This window comes from Lagopus leucura, unplaced genomic scaffold (assembly GCF_019238085.1).
Source record: "Lagopus leucura isolate 7727_CA_CO unplaced genomic scaffold, USGS_WTPT01 Super-Scaffold_100045, whole genome shotgun sequence".
Lineage (NCBI taxonomy): Eukaryota > Metazoa > Chordata > Aves > Galliformes > Phasianidae > Lagopus > Lagopus leucura.
In genome coordinates, this window is record NW_024962292.1 from 2021671 (window position 1) to 2036340 (window position 14670).

A 14670-nucleotide genomic window follows, 5' to 3' on the forward strand; every position below is an offset into this window, starting at 1 on the left:
GTAGCAGACACTATGTTCAGCCACTGTTACATAAATTCTCACCTGCTCTTTTCTCCTCCATTTCTCCAGGGCTCCTGTGCATGTCGGGCATATGTTGAAGGCCCAGCTTGTGACAGATGCAAGCCCTTGTACTGGAACCTGACTCCAGATAACCCTTATGGCTGCACGAGTAAGGAAATGGCAATGCACAACCCCAAAAAGTCCTTTCCACATTGTAATGATACAAGATTCAAACCCAAGCCAGTGGGGGCCACCACTTTTGGATGGAAGTGATACCTTTCCTTCCTTCTTACCATGAGATATGTCAATGTTGGAGGTACCTGGGACACCTCTTGGAGAGGGAAAAGGCTGGAGCCTTTGCTTGGAGTGGAACACAGAGCTCGTACAATGAGTTCTTGGCCCCCCGCTGAAGACCTTGCACACTTAGACTTTCATGGCCCAATATGAAGAAAAGTCAAATGTCTTTGACAGTTGTATCTGTAATGATAACTGTCCAAAATGAAAAGTGAGCCCATGTGCAATGCTACCCTCTACTTGACCAGCTCCCAGGTCCTGTTATCCCAGGCAGTGTCCTCTGGTAATGATTACCAGAGGTAATGATTGGGTAATGATTACCCATCAGGCTTCTTCTCAGGTGCTGAATGCTCTTCTGAATTTCTTGTTCCTCTTCCCCTCTTCAGGCTGCAAGTGTGAGACCAAGGGCACCATCAGTGGAATTGCAGAGTGTCAGCAGGTGGGTTTGCTTTTCTGTGCCTCCAGGCACATCTGAAACTGTGCTGTCTTGGGTGTGTTTCAGCTCTCCCAGCAGCTGCTGGAGACTCCCATCCTGACGCTGAACTCTCAAAGGTCACACCACAAACTGTGCTTGCATGACAACGTAGGATTAAGACCTGTCATAAATTAGGCACCTAAATATTTCTGGGTCTGGCCCAGGATGCCTGGATTTTTGTTTGCCTGAATTTTTGGGCAGTTGCACTTATCTGGCCCTTATCTGGCCCACCCACACACAGGAAGCATGAAACTCACAATGTTCCTCCAGCACCTCTGACTAGAACCCACGTAGCTGAGTAATGGCTCAGCCATGAGGAACAATGAGAGGGAATCAGCTCCCGTCCCTGCTCTGTCCTAGGGCAATGGACAGTGTTTCTGCAAACCGAACACGTGTGGCCAGTTCTGCTCAACGTGCAAAGATGGCTTCTTCAGTATGGAGAACGCAAATTACTTTGGCTGCCAAGGTGAGTTCCCTTCTGACATGTCAGGTGAAGGAGGGGGGCACACGGGATGAACCTGGAGCAAGCATCTGCATACCTCAACTGATCGGTGGCCTTGGAGAGAAGGAGCAGACGTCCCACCTCTTTCTTTTCGGCATACTGTGACCTAGAACATGTGCTGGATCTTACTGGGTATCTGGAAACTCAAATTCATGCTTTTACCACTGGTTAAGGTCCTTAAGGCTTAGGGATGGGAGCCCGGTGGTCGTGTCCTCGCAGCTGTCCCCCTTCCTCCTGTTGGGAGCAGGTGGACACGGACACGTGGGGTTGGCTGCTCTCCATCGTGACCATGGGAAGAGGAGAAGGAGGAGATCCGGCCGCCGTCAGCTGGCCCACACAGTCCCGGAAGGGTTGGGAAGAGGGAACAAGGCCGCTGTGCTGCGGTGCCTGGCTGTGAGGGCTTGCAGACCTTGTTCCTCCCGCAGCCGTTGGATATCTGCAAATAGCTCGGCGCTGAGGTGGAAGAGGAGCTGATCCAAGCGGGGCCAGGGCCAATATGAAAACGGATACAATGGAATAAAAATAGTGGCCCCGGCCTCCCCACCCGCTGGGGTGCGCCTTTGATTAGGGACCAGGAGCTCGTTAGCATGGCGGGAATGTAAACAGGCACTTCCTGCCCACAGGCTGCCGCTGCGACGTCGGTGGGTCACTGGGGCCGTCCTGCGAGGAGCGGAGCGGAGCCTGCCGCTGCCGGCACAACACGCGTGGGCCCACCTGCACTCAGTAAGCTGCACCTCGGGGCCCTGCCTCGTGCCCATCCCTTGGGGCTGGTGTGTCCTGCGTGGGGACCTGGATGGCAGCCACGCGTTGGCTGAGGTGTCCTCCTGCCTGCAGCGAAGGCGTGAAGCGTCTGAAACTAGCAGCTCAAGAGGCGAAAGGGGCTGGGGGGTGAGCTGGGTGAGTCCGGAGCCTTTCCCTGCTGATAAAAGTCACGGTGCTCCTTCTCTTCCCCAGACCTGTGCGGGATCATTATTTCCCTGACCTTCACCACCTGAAATTTGAGCTGGAGGAAGGGACCACGCCGGACGGCCGGGCTGTGCGCTTCGGCTACAACCCGCTGGAGTTTGAGGGCTTCAGTTGGCGCGGATATGCACAGATGTCCTCCATCCAGGTACACTGGTCCCAGCCCAGCTCCCCCTGGGGAGGACGCAGTCAGCAGAAAGCTGACGTGTTTTTGGCACACATCTGTTACTCCAAGCGCCTCTCAGAGCCACGTGGCAGCCAACATAAACAGCACAGTGTATATATAGCCTGTTTGTGGAGATATTTCCTGTAGTTCTGGGGACGGCATAGACTGATGAGGGGAAAGATCCTAAACTGGGAGTCCCCTGACATCCTAATCCGGTTAGACAGAGGTGGTCGCTTGGTGATTGCTTACAGGGATGTCTATAAACACTGTCTCGGGATTTCCTTGCGGCTGTTTCCTCTGACTCTGCTCTTTTCTTGCATCTTTCCGCATAACCTTCTCACATTTTTCCGAAAATAAAGCAGATTCTTTGCTTCCATATTCAGCTCAGACCTCAGCTTCGGCTCTTGCTGACAGATGGTTTGCCATAAATATGATTTACACTAACCTGGAATTGTCTAAGCCCCAGAGATTAAGCTGTTTCATCTCTTGACTCTCTTATTCTCATTGGATTCTTCTTCTGCATGGCACCTGCTGAAGTGTCACCTGTGTGTGTGTTTGGGGATAGAGTGCAGGGCAGTTGTTCTCCTACAGTCTTGTCCCATTTAAGGTTCCTTATGCTGGTGTGTGTACTTTCAGTTTTCTTTACTTTTTTTCACACTTAAGTGAAATAACAGAGAGGCCAGAGGTGTTGACTCTTTTCCATTGAATTTGTACCTAAGAGCTGGGCAGCAACTACTGTAGGTTCCCTTGAGAAAATTCTAGCCTTTAAAGTTTAAGGATGATGCTCATGCTCAAGCTCTTGGCTTTGTTTTGCATCCAGTGTTGGCACCGAGGTAGAAATAGGCCTTGATAGAAGGGCAAACTCATGGCTATCTGCTGGCAGTTCTCTCCTGTAATTTGCATTCTAAAAGGTCTTTCCAGTTTGCTCTCCTGTGGGTGTATAACTGCAGCTCCCAGGAACACATCCCTCCTTAGGAGTCTCCCCAGGCATGCCCCTTGCTTTCCACCATAAGCAGAAGGGCTATTCAAGCAGGTGTTTAGGCCTCTTCAAAGTGAGTGTTACCTAAGGCATCTGTTTAAATTAGGACTTCCCAAGCAGTATCCAGATAGGCAGAGGACTGATGCACGCTCAATGATGTATTTCCTTGGCACTGGTGGTTCTCAGCCTTGCAGTTTCCTGGGGATGAGGAATGAACTCCATTTACAGTCTTCTCTGTTGGCATCTTATCAGAGATGTGGAAGCACAAGAGCAGTGGCTTCAGCATTTGCTACCTGTTGGCTGGTTATGTCACAAAGCCAAAAAGCATTATGTGCATAAGAAAAGCAAGGATTTCTTAAAACCTCTCCTCTGACTTGGCACGTGTACCAGCCTAGCTGAACAACCCTGCTGTGCCTGAGAACTTTCCAGACGCGGTCAGAGGCTTCCCACCCCTTTCCACTGTCAGCTCGCGTGCTCTGCAGGCAGCCCTGCAGGGGATGTCATCGTGAGGTGCCCATGCTGGGGCTGTAGGGCCAGGTGCTTGTCTTCTCCTTGCGCTGTGGCATGTCGCTTTGGGAGCAGTGAGCCAAGCGGCTGCGCTTGGGCTGGTGGCTGTCAGCGGTGGAGGTAATTGAAGGTGTGCTCTGCTTCTCTCCCCTTTCTCTCTCCCACCAGCCCAAGGTAGTGGTGACTCTCAATGTGACCTCCCCCGACCTCTTCCGCCTCGTCTTCCGCTACGTCAGCCGGGGGTCCGCCAGTGTTGAAGGGAGGGTCTCGGTCGTTGAGGAAGGAAAGTTTAATATTTGTGGCAACTGTAAGTGCATTTTTCACTTCTAGACTAACTCAGAGCATTCCACGCTGCGACACTGCTCCTCTGCCCCTTCTCCTGTCTGAGGTGCGACTGTCCCACGTGTGCCCATCCTGAGTGTGCCCATCCCAGGTGGCTGGCCAGTGCTGTGCCATGGGATGGTGGGGAGGGGGAAGAGAGGCAGGCAGGCAGGCAGGTAGGCAGGTGGGTGAGGCTCCCCTGCAGAGCAGGTGAGTGGCCAGGAGCTGGCCTCCCAGTGACGTGTGCCCCATGTGCTTTTTTGCTTTTTGCAGAATAAAATCAGAGTCACTGTAAACGTGAAGGAGGCAGAGCTCTATCTGTTCCATGTCATCCTGAGGTATATTAATTCAGGAGGGGCCACTGTATATGGCAAAATTACAGCTTATCAGCCACGAAGGAGAGGTAAGGATCCCAGACTGCTCTGCTTTCCTGCACCATCGCCACCTCCTCCCCATTCCAGGCAACCTTCTTCATCATCCTTTGCAGAAGACACTTCCATATGGCTTTACCTGTTAGATCTGCCTTTCCAACTCAAAGGCTGATTTGAGCCTATAGTCTCCTTTATTTAACACAGCATTAGAAAGCTGGTCTCCAGTTGTGGAGCTACTCATTGAGGACTGTTATCAGTCAGACTGTTGGTGGATAAGGCTGTTGTACAACTAGATACAGTCTCTCCAGCAAGGGGCAGAGTCACCACAGTGCCCCAGGCAGAACTGAGCTGAGTTTCCACAAAACCAGAATCTGCCAAGTGCTGGCAATGGGATCCAAACTTTGGCAGCTGGACATAGTCGTAGCAGCTACTCTGATGTGTGCAAGCTTGTCCTTGCTTTGTGCATCTCCTAAAACATGCTGCTGGCATCACAGTCTTTGGAAGTCTTTGACTTGAAATTGCATGTTACACAGGCAGTGCACTCCAGTGATTAGCTTCTTACCAAGACACAAGCTGCTGAAGAGGAAGAAGAGCCACAATAAGGTGGTTGAACAAGCCTAGAGACCTGGGCATCAGTTATTTTGGGAATCAGTGCGAGCAGAATTGTGTGGGTACAGACCTGAAGTCCTGCAAGTACCCTAGGGCACAGCTGGCTGATTGATTTTGCCTCTCTGTGAAGTGTACAGCCACATTATCCTGCTGTACTTGCACAGTACAAGGTTGCTGACATCAGCAAATTAATTTATTTGTATGTGAAGTTCTGTCCTCTTTCTTGAGTTGACATACAAGATGTTTTCCCTTTGATCTGATATACAAAGTTTGAAATGCCAAGATATTCTTTTTCTTTTTTTTTTTTTTTTTTTTTTTTGAAGGGAAAAAATAGCTGGTAATTTTAAGGCCAGCCATATTACACAGCAGAAAGCCGAGAGGAGCATGAATGAAGCTCATGCTTGAGGATCCCACTGAAAGTCAGGAAGTATTTGAACTTTCCTGTCCAGCAGCAGAGCTTATTTGCCCCATGATGTGCTTCTCTCCTTGCTCAGAAGCAGCGTTTGATTTTTTTATAGTGTTGAAAGGCAAACTGCTGGACTGCTACACCAGCAAAGGGATCCAGGAGAGCAGCTTCCTTCATAGACCAAATTGGCCTGAGAAATACTGGGCCACCTTCTGCCTGGGTGGAGTGGGCAAGTGGTAAAAGACAAAGCAGCCGGAAAAGAAGATAAAAGGTCATATTTGACCATTTAATCTCTCTGCTTGAAGAAGATGAGCAAGATGTGGCTTGTGAAAAGGGAAGCCTTTTCCAAGCATATGGTCTACTGGCCAGTTCTTCCCTCTCCACCTCCACAACCCATCTGAGTTTGAGTTGTGTAAGCTCTCAAAGGAGTCCTCGCAAAGTTCAGCTCGTCAAGAAATCTGCCCCATGACCTATTCAGGGAAGTCTCTTCATTCCTCACATCCTCACCTTTGCTTCCCATCTGTGAAAGTGAGAGTTTGGCCCCAGCTGAAGCCAGGCTGTTGCAGCTCTAGCACACATGAGGAGAGGCTGACTCATCCCAGCAGCAGCAAAAGCCCTTGCTTTAGTTTCTGACCCTCTGCAATTTGCCTTGATGTCCATGTACAATACCAAGACAGTCAGCGTGTGGCATTCTCCACTTCTTCATGTCATCTGCTCCATATTCAGTGAATCCCCCTTAACCATGTGCTTAAAAACCCTCCTGAAACTGCTGGGCAGGCGGTCTGCTTCTAGGTGCTCTGCTGTTTTTTCGTCCAAAGTTAATGAATAGAATGGTTACAGGAATGTGTCAGCTGAGCCAAGGAGCTATTCAGCTGCACTCCTGCAGGTTAAAATCATTATCTAAATCTCAGTCCATGGCAGACAAGGAGGATGGGAGCACAGACTGGGAGTCTGAGAGTTTGCGAGAAGACGGCTAACTTGCCGGTGGACTTGGGATCAGAATATCCCTAAGGAAGAATGCATCTGGGCAATTCTTTGTGTCTGTCTCAGAATAAATTCTTCACAAATGAGTTCCTTCTCTAGCAGGAAGAACGCTCTTTGGCATGGAATACTCTGCACTTTGCAGTCCAGGTATGCAGAGCACACTGTGAGAGCTGTGGATTAGCATTAAGGATTACAGTGATTTTAATATTTTTTTTCCTGTTAAGCTACTAAGTAGATTCAGAGCAGATGTCTCTGTTAGGGGTCAATGTGGGATTGTGGGGCATCTTACAGCAGCACCAAGAGAGCAGCAGCCCAGGGCTCCCTGCTGCACTACAGAGCTGCTCTCCTGAGCGCAGCCTTTGATTTGCAGCCCCGGACTTTCTATCCCCTCCCCAGTGCCTTCAAAGCCTCTTGTCCCTCCCACTCCAGGTACAGAGCAGAGCAAGCAGATTGTCTTTGCTCCCAGCACAGAGCCAGCCTTTGTCACTGTCCCCCAGAACAGCTTTGGGGAGCCCTTCGTACTCAACCCCAACACCTGGTCTCTGATTGTCGAAGCAGAGGGTGTGCTGCTGGTAAGGACCAGCCCCTGTGTTCCATCTACCACGAGGAGCTTCAGCAGCTCTACACGGACAGGTATCCTACATGGAACTCACTCTCCTTTTTCTCTGCCTAGGACTATCTGGTCTTGCTACCCAGCTCATACTATGAAGCTCCAATACTGCAGCTAAAGGTCACGGATCCGTGTACGTACCAGCCAGCCCCAGAACAAGCCACCCAGAAGTAAGAATCTCTGTATTTTTGTGCCATGTGGGACTCAGCTCTTGGTCTGGAGTTTAGAAAAATAGTGTACATCTGATGAGAGTCTGGATGCAGTAAAATTGTTTTGTGGAGTGCTTGCCATAGTTCATAAAGTCTGGTGAGCCTGCACTGGCCTAGAAGTCCAATGCACAGGTCGCCTCATCCATGGCACAGTCAATCTGTGTTCTTACAGGCCCTGGAGATCTAACACAGTAAGACCGTAGCCCTTTCCTGTGCTGGGATACATTCCCAGTGTTGTATATGTCAGTCAGTAGCACTGGAAAATGGCTACAAGTTAGTGTTTGCTGGACTATTTAAAAAGAATGGGCAGTCTGGTCAGTGCTTAGAGCATCTCAGTGCATCTGCTTGTGCTGCCCAGGACCCCTCTGTCCATGCAGGTAGGGAGGCTGGGTGGGTTCTGGACATCACCTATCTTCTCCACTATAGCAGCACTCCTCAGCATAAAGCACAACTCAAAGGGGAGAAGTTCTTTGTTCTGACTGTTCTTGCTGGTCCTGTAACAAATGGTCTTGCACCACAATTACTCGAGATGCTTCTTTGGGCAGGGCAGTCTTCATGTGTGTCCTTGGCTCTTACAATTGTTATATAACAAAAGCTCTTTTCAAATTCTTATACTTTTAGTTGCCTCTTGTATAAGTACCTGTCTCTGGATGGCTTCCCTGCTGTGGCAGGGGTGGATGCGGTGTGCAGGCTGGACAACAGGTTACCCAGAGGCTGTCCCATGGAGCAGCTCACCCCTTCCCATCCCTGGATGGCAATGTGCAGTGGCAATGATGTGAGTAGCACTTCTGCTTCATCTCTTGCATGGTGGCAGTCATCTCTGCACTGTCCGGTGCTTTGCATACACTTGGGCAGGTTATCAAAAGGATGTTGCACCCAAGTGCACCTCAGTTGCTCCATCAGTGTTGGGGCTGTGCTTGCATGCCCTGATGCTCAAGACCAAAAGCAGTGTCTTGCATACAAACAACTTACAAAGGTTGCATGGTACTTGCATGGTACGTGGTAAGGGCTGTCGCATCCTCTCAGTCCCCTGCAGTCCTGGCTTGTACCCCTAGAGTGTTCTCTGAGAGTCTACAGTATGCAGGTAACAGAGGTGAAGACACTCTGCAGGCAGCTGGACACGGGCACAAACCTCAGGGTGTAAAGCTGGAACAGATCACCCCAAGCAAACAAGTAGCATGTGCTTCTGAGTATGGCTTGTTCTGCCCTGATTCACTCAGCAGCAACTGCTGCACAGGGACAAGGGGGGATTGATTTGAGGACCAGAGCTGTGAACACCTTTTAATTCATAATCACTTGGAATGCCACAAATGCCATTGTGTGTCTTTTCCCGTGAGGGGCGCAAACAGCAGTGGGGTGCAAACTCCAGTGTTTGCTGCAGAGGGTTTGTAACACAGGCATCACATGTACTTGCTATGGGAGGTGGGACAGGACCCCCTCCTCCAGCTGTGTCTCTGTTCTCCAGGTGGAAGTCCAGCTGTCGCTGCCTATTGCCCAACCTGGAAAGTACGTGTTGGTGGTGGAGTATGCCAACCCCAATGCTTTGCATCCGGTGGGTGTTGCCATCAGCTCACCGCACTTAGCCATGCAGCAGGGCACGTTCACCTTCTACCCGTGTGTCTACAGGTATGGTGAGCTCTGAGATACTAAGTTCAGTCTTCCTGTGACCTGGCCAGGGCAGACTTCCTTGAATGAGCTTTTTCTGCCTTATGGCATAAGGAAAGCAATGCTGCAGTGTTGTATATCTAAGCTGCATGTGTCCAAACTGATTCTAACTGGATCTGGATTTTACTGACTGGCTGACCCTGGGAACTGCGTGGCATCCCTGGCACATTATCATGCCAGCAGGGTCCTGTAATACCTCTGCCAAGTGGCCTATTGCTCCTATTTGCAACTGGGTACATTGGTAGGGGCCCTGGTTTGGGGAATGGCCTACAGGCAGATTTATTGGAGCCAGTGGTGAAGGTCAAACTATGCCCCTTACTATAGAAGTGTCTGACTTCAGGCTGCAAACTGTGCAGTGGGAAACAAATGTCTGAGGTGTCCTTGGGAAACCTGCCAGAAAAGGCATCAAAAGATTTACAGGGATTTTGTCTAAATGCCTCTGGGACATATAGCTGGCAAGACAAGAAATGTGTCATGACCCTGCTCAAAATCTATTTTCGTCTCACAGTTTCCTTTGTCGAGGGGTTGCTGTGGATTCCCAGAGCAGATTGGCAACTTTTGAACTTACTTCAGAGGCCACGATTCGGTTCATCGCTGACCTGGCTGACTTCTTCCTGGTGAGGCTCCCTCTCACAAGTTGCTGTTAACAGATTGCAAGGAGGTGGGAGCAGTACCTGGCTCTGGTTGGGCTGGATGCTGGATCTCCATCTATGTCATGTGCAGTCCGAGGTGGAGAGAGTGTACAGCAGCATGTTTGGAAATAGATCACAGGACTTGGATTTGGGAGAAGATGCTGACAGGAAGCTGCTCTTTGCAGGAGCTGTGCAGCAACATGACAGTACTTCTTCCCACTTTACCTGGAGACATTCATAGTTGCTTAGATGGAGATAGAAGTGGAGCTCCTAAACACCAGGGAAGAAGAGGCAGGAAATAGGTGTGGTCTGCTGTATGTTAGCCAGAGTCTGATGAGGGGATGTTTGGTGCTCTGATGGTGGACTCAGAAGCTGCTGTAGGCTCCCAGAGGCTGTAGTGTAACTGGGTGTCTCCTTTTCGTGTGTGGCAGCACAAAGTGCACCTTGTTCCTGCTGAGCAGTTCACCATGGAGTTCGTTGAGCCGAAGGTGCATTGCATCAGTGTCCATGGCATGTTCTCATCCAATAGGTAAGAGTCTGAAGACCCTCAGGATTTTAGTGTGAATGTGGCTGTAACTCAGAAGAGTTGCTTCCCCATTTCCCTCAGCTTTGCAGCTTCTTATGTTTTTGACATAGCTAAAAGAAATCAGTGGCATAGCAGGCTGAGGTGAAGCACCTTGTCATCCACTAAGCAGGTGGTGCTGGAATAAGGGCTGGAAGCCAGGTGGCTGGCCCTGTCCCTGTGCTCCACACTGCCTCCTGTGGCAGGTACTGAGCAGTCACCATGAATAAGCTTGCTTTCTTGTCCTTGCTTGCATGCAGCAAGAGGTACTTGCTGAATTCTTGACATGTATGTATAATATATGCACAGAAATAAGCCTTTGCAAGGTTTTTGTCCTTACTGCTAAGCGTGTGTCACAGAGCTGCAGATCCCAGTAAGAAGCTCTCCCTCATCAGTCATGCTTCATCACCTGCCATGCCAAGGTTGTGCTTTTCCTGCCAGGATCCCCAAATCCTCTCTTTACGTCCCACTGTCTCCTTTTGCAGCAGCTCTTGCATTCCCTCAAGATTCCTCAAGCTTTCCCAGTCAGTTGTTTTGGAGGGGGCCCTGGCTCTGCCTCTTGCCCCTGATGTCCCCCTGGCTCAAGCTGTCCTTGTGGCTCCAGCTGGAGTCCCACTGGAGCCTGCACCTCGGCCTCCCACAGCAATGGACTCCACCACAGAGCTCATCCTCTTGCAGCCACCACAGGTAGCAGCATCAACATAGGGTGGGCTGGATTTTTCCTTCTTTCTTCTGTAGCTTTACCAATTCAGCAATGAGTAGTTCTGGAATTTAACGAGGACTTTAACTTTGTGCCTGAAGCTGTAAATCCCATGGGCTCCTCTGTCTTACCTCCATTCTACCCTGCTTGGTTCTCTGGGCTTCCAGGAGCAGCTTTGCAGGTGGTGCCATTAAGGGGGAAGAGTGGAGAGCTGGGAGGTGGATTCACCAAAAGTCTGACTGATATGAGACAGTTGGGTAGTTGGGGCAGAAATCACCAATGTGGTTTTTTTTGACTCTGTTCTTGTGTTTGGGGCCAGGCTGCTGTTGTGTTTAACAACCGGATTCAGAACTTGGGGCGCTACGCTTTTGTTCTGCACTACTACCAACCCAACCATCCCACCTTCCCTGTGGAAGTGTTGATCAACGGTGGGCGAATCTGGCAAGGTGAGATGGGCAAGGTTCCAGGGAAAAGCTGCTGGGCAGAAGCCCTCAAAGAGGAGTCCCAGAAAGTTTTCCATGCCAAAAGCTAATAGTGGGTTCTCCAAGGATTGCAAATGTGAAGAAAGACTGACTCATCTCTTTGAAACCAGAACGGGGTGATGAGGATTCCAAGGGAAATGTGGGACCAATAGATTTGTTGTTTTTTTCAGGTCAGACCAATGCTACTTTCTGCCCACATGGCTATGGGTGCCGGAGCCTGGTAGTTGCTGAGGACCAGATTGTCCTGGATGTTACTGACAATGACCTGATGGTGGTTGTTCGAGTGCCAGAAGGCAAACAGCTGTGGCTGGTGAGCATTTCTCTGGGCAGCTCCTGGGGCATGCTGGACCAGGCTCCAGCCACACGGCTCCAGCAGTGCTGGTCTTTGGGTTCCTTGGGGATTTCTGTGGCTGTGTCACCGTAAGAACATTTCCCATCATCACTCAGTTCTGAACCAGCTTAGAAAGGTGCAGTCTTCAGTATTAGTGTTGTAAAACTGAGAGCAGGACCAGTATGTGACAGTTATCCTTTGCTGTGTGGTTTTGACACCAAAGCAAGGCAGAAACCTTGGGCAGCAGGGCTGCACTGACCAAAATCTGGGTAAATAGCTGAAAGGCAGAACAGGTCTTCATGTCTGGGAGTTTAAGATAACATCAGGTGCCTGCTCTGTGTTGAAGCACAGCCAGTGCTCCCCTTTTAGGGTACTCTGCCAGTGCATTTGAGTCACTCCTCATGTGGAGCATTAGTGTAGAGGAAGCCTTATGGATAGATCATACCAGAGAGTCGGCCCCTGCTCTTTCCAGTACTCAGGCACCTTTGTGTGTTATATTATGTCCCGTGAGGGATGAGCTGATAAGAAATGAAAGGGGTAATTGGACTTTCGAGTGAGCTCCTTTTGGATTGCATCCGTCAGCTCAGCTAAAGAGCCTGGCTCACCCATCTTGTCCTTTGCAGGATTACATCCTCGTGGTGCCAGAGGACAGCTACAGCTCTCAGTACCTGCAGGAGGAACCCCTGGACAAGTCCTATGACTTCATCAGCAGCTGCGGCTTTAACAGCTTCTACATCAAGTGAGGCACTTGGCTTTGGATGGGTGCTGTGTTGGATGGGGGCTGCAGACTCCTCAGGGAGCAAAAACATGTTCCCTTTATAGGGATTGTGGGGAGGTCTCTGTTAATACTTCCTTATGTAGTGACCAAACCTGAGGGGGTTTGGGCGTGCTCACCATCCCACCAATTTAGCACACGTTTATATAAGAAATCCTGCTGGATTTTGGGGTGGTGGGGAGGCTGCATGACGATTCCTCCTGCCTTCCTCTGCAGTCCCAGCACGTCGTCGAGGTTTTGCCGTGACTCCGCCATCTCGCTGTCCCTCTTCTACAACAACGGGGCACAGCCCTGCCAGTGCCACGAGGCGGGGGCGCGGGGCAGCCAGTGCGAGCCCTTTGGTGGGCAGTGTCCCTGCAAGTCCAATGTCATCGGGCGGGAGTGCTCCCGCTGCGCCACCGGCTACTGGGGCTTCCCCAACTGCAGGCGTAAGTTGTCCTGTCTCCTGCCCCGCTTTGTGCAGCACTGACTACTTGGCCCCTTTGGGGGCAAAGACAGAGTTGGAAATAGTTGCATTTTCTAGCCTTGAAACAGCTTCAGGAAAGCAGCCCAGCTCTCTGCAGAGCTGCTGAGCTCTGCCTCCGTTGGCCTGTGCGTTCCTTGGGCTGCGTGGCTCTTGCTTTTCCAAACACACCTCCTTTTTGTCTCTTGCAGCCTGTGACTGTGGGACACGTCTCTGCGATGAGGTGACGGGGCAGTGCATCTGCCCTCCTCACACCCTGAAGCCAGAATGTGTTGTCTGTGAGCCCCAGACCTTTGGTTGCCATCCCCTCGTCGGCTGTGAGGACTGCAATTGCTCTCAGCCTGGAGTGCAGGAGCTGACAGAGCTTGGCTGCGATGTGGACAGCGGGCAGTGCAAGTGAGGAAGCCCTGTCCCTGTGCAGGGCGCAGCTGGCAGTATCTCTGAATGCTGCTGGGGTGATTGGAAACACTAGAAGGGTGCAGGGAGGAAACATGCAGGATAGAGAATTCTTTCTCAGCACCGTGTGCTTCCCAGCATGGATGAAGCTTTGCAAATACAGCAGCATAAAGCATAGGTTTCTAATGTTGCATCTTTTGCATCCTGCCCAGGTGCAAGCCCAATATAATTGGGCGACGGTGTGACCTCTGTGCCCCTGGCTACTACCACTACCCCAGCTGTCGGCGGTGTGACTGCCATCCTGATGGCACTGAAGCAAGCGTGTGCGACCCAGTGACAGGGCAGTGTCACTGCAAGGTCAGTCCTCCAGTGCCTTCATGTGATGCATTTATGCTTGGTTCAAGTCTCCTTGCTCTGGCTGTACAGCTGGTTTAGCCCTGGGGCTGCGGGTGTTTGATTCCTGCTGGGTTGTGCGATTCAGAACACCCTGACGGGCTTCTTCCCATCTTTCCTGGCTGCCAGGACTCCCTCACCAGGCTGTCCGTGGGCAGTCAGGCAGCCTGAACTCTGAGCCCTGTTGTCAGAGAATGATGCAGGTGAAGCTGTCAGCCCACTCGCTCCTGCTCCTGTGTGAGCAGAGTAACTCAAACTGCTGTTCAGCTGCCTTCTCCTGCTGCTTTGCAGGGCTTGAAGTGCTTAGTTCAAGAGAATTCAATGTTTGCTGTGTGGTGTGGTGGCAAACTTGTTTGGGAACTGCTTAATTGTCTTTCAGTGTCACAGTGATGAGCCTTGTTGGGCTTGATCACTCCTAGAGCCATCTCTGCTCTCTGCTAAGACCCAGCAAGGAGCCTCTGACAATATTGAGCTTTGCATATCTTCCAGGAAAATGTGGAAGGCCCGAGGTGTGACCAGTGCCGCCTGGGGACGTTTTCTTTGGATGCCAGCAACCCCAAGGGGTGCACCAAGTGTTTCTGCTTTGGTGCCACCAATCGCTGCCGCAGTGCTGTGAAGTACCGAGCTGAGGTGAGGGACCAGCAGGACAGCTGAGCTGCTGTCTTGGGTCTTCATTGTACACTTGTCTTACCCTGGTAGAAGAGAAGGTGTGAGGAGTGTTATCCTTGTCCTGCTATGCCCATCTCCCATTTTCAGACCCTTTTCCTGGTCTCTGGAGTCTCATAGGGTAGAAAGTCATGGATGGCATTTGGGGATTATGTCAGGCAAGAGTGCTCAGTTTTCCAATGGCTTCATCAGGATGTGTGTGAGGTTGT

At 50.9% G+C, this 14670-nt stretch overlaps 1 protein-coding gene across 3 annotated transcripts in view; it reads left to right on the plus strand.

The window, feature by feature from the left end:
- Positions 1–14670, plus strand: part of LAMA5 (laminin subunit alpha 5) — a 78930-nt gene that overhangs the window by 47481 nt on the left and 16779 nt on the right. Inside the window, exons 18-37 of one of the 3 annotated variants that reach the window (XM_042884828.1) lie at positions 70–169; positions 681–733; positions 1130–1235; positions 1895–1994; positions 2226–2382; positions 4055–4193; positions 7007–7149; positions 7251–7357; positions 8018–8171; positions 8862–9022; positions 9570–9678; positions 10125–10222; positions 10741–10942; positions 11275–11401; positions 11608–11747; positions 12392–12507; positions 12760–12971; positions 13198–13402; positions 13615–13759; positions 14285–14425. In XM_042884828.1, coding sequence (XP_042740762.1) covers positions 70–169; positions 681–733; positions 1130–1235; positions 1895–1994; positions 2226–2382; positions 4055–4193; positions 7007–7149; positions 7251–7357; positions 8018–8171; positions 8862–9022; positions 9570–9678; positions 10125–10222; positions 10741–10942; positions 11275–11401; positions 11608–11747; positions 12392–12507; positions 12760–12971; positions 13198–13402; positions 13615–13759; positions 14285–14425 — 2715 coding nt within the window. Of the gene's footprint in view, positions 1–69; positions 170–680; positions 734–1129; positions 1236–1894; positions 1995–2225; positions 2383–4054; positions 4194–4480; positions 4611–7006; positions 7150–7250; positions 7358–8017; positions 8172–8861; positions 9023–9569; positions 9679–10124; positions 10223–10740; positions 10943–11274; positions 11402–11607; positions 11748–12391; positions 12508–12759; positions 12972–13197; positions 13403–13614; positions 13760–14284; positions 14426–14670 lie in introns of all 3 variants that reach the window. The other 2 variants (XM_042884829.1, XM_042884830.1) reach the window with 2 other exon arrangements.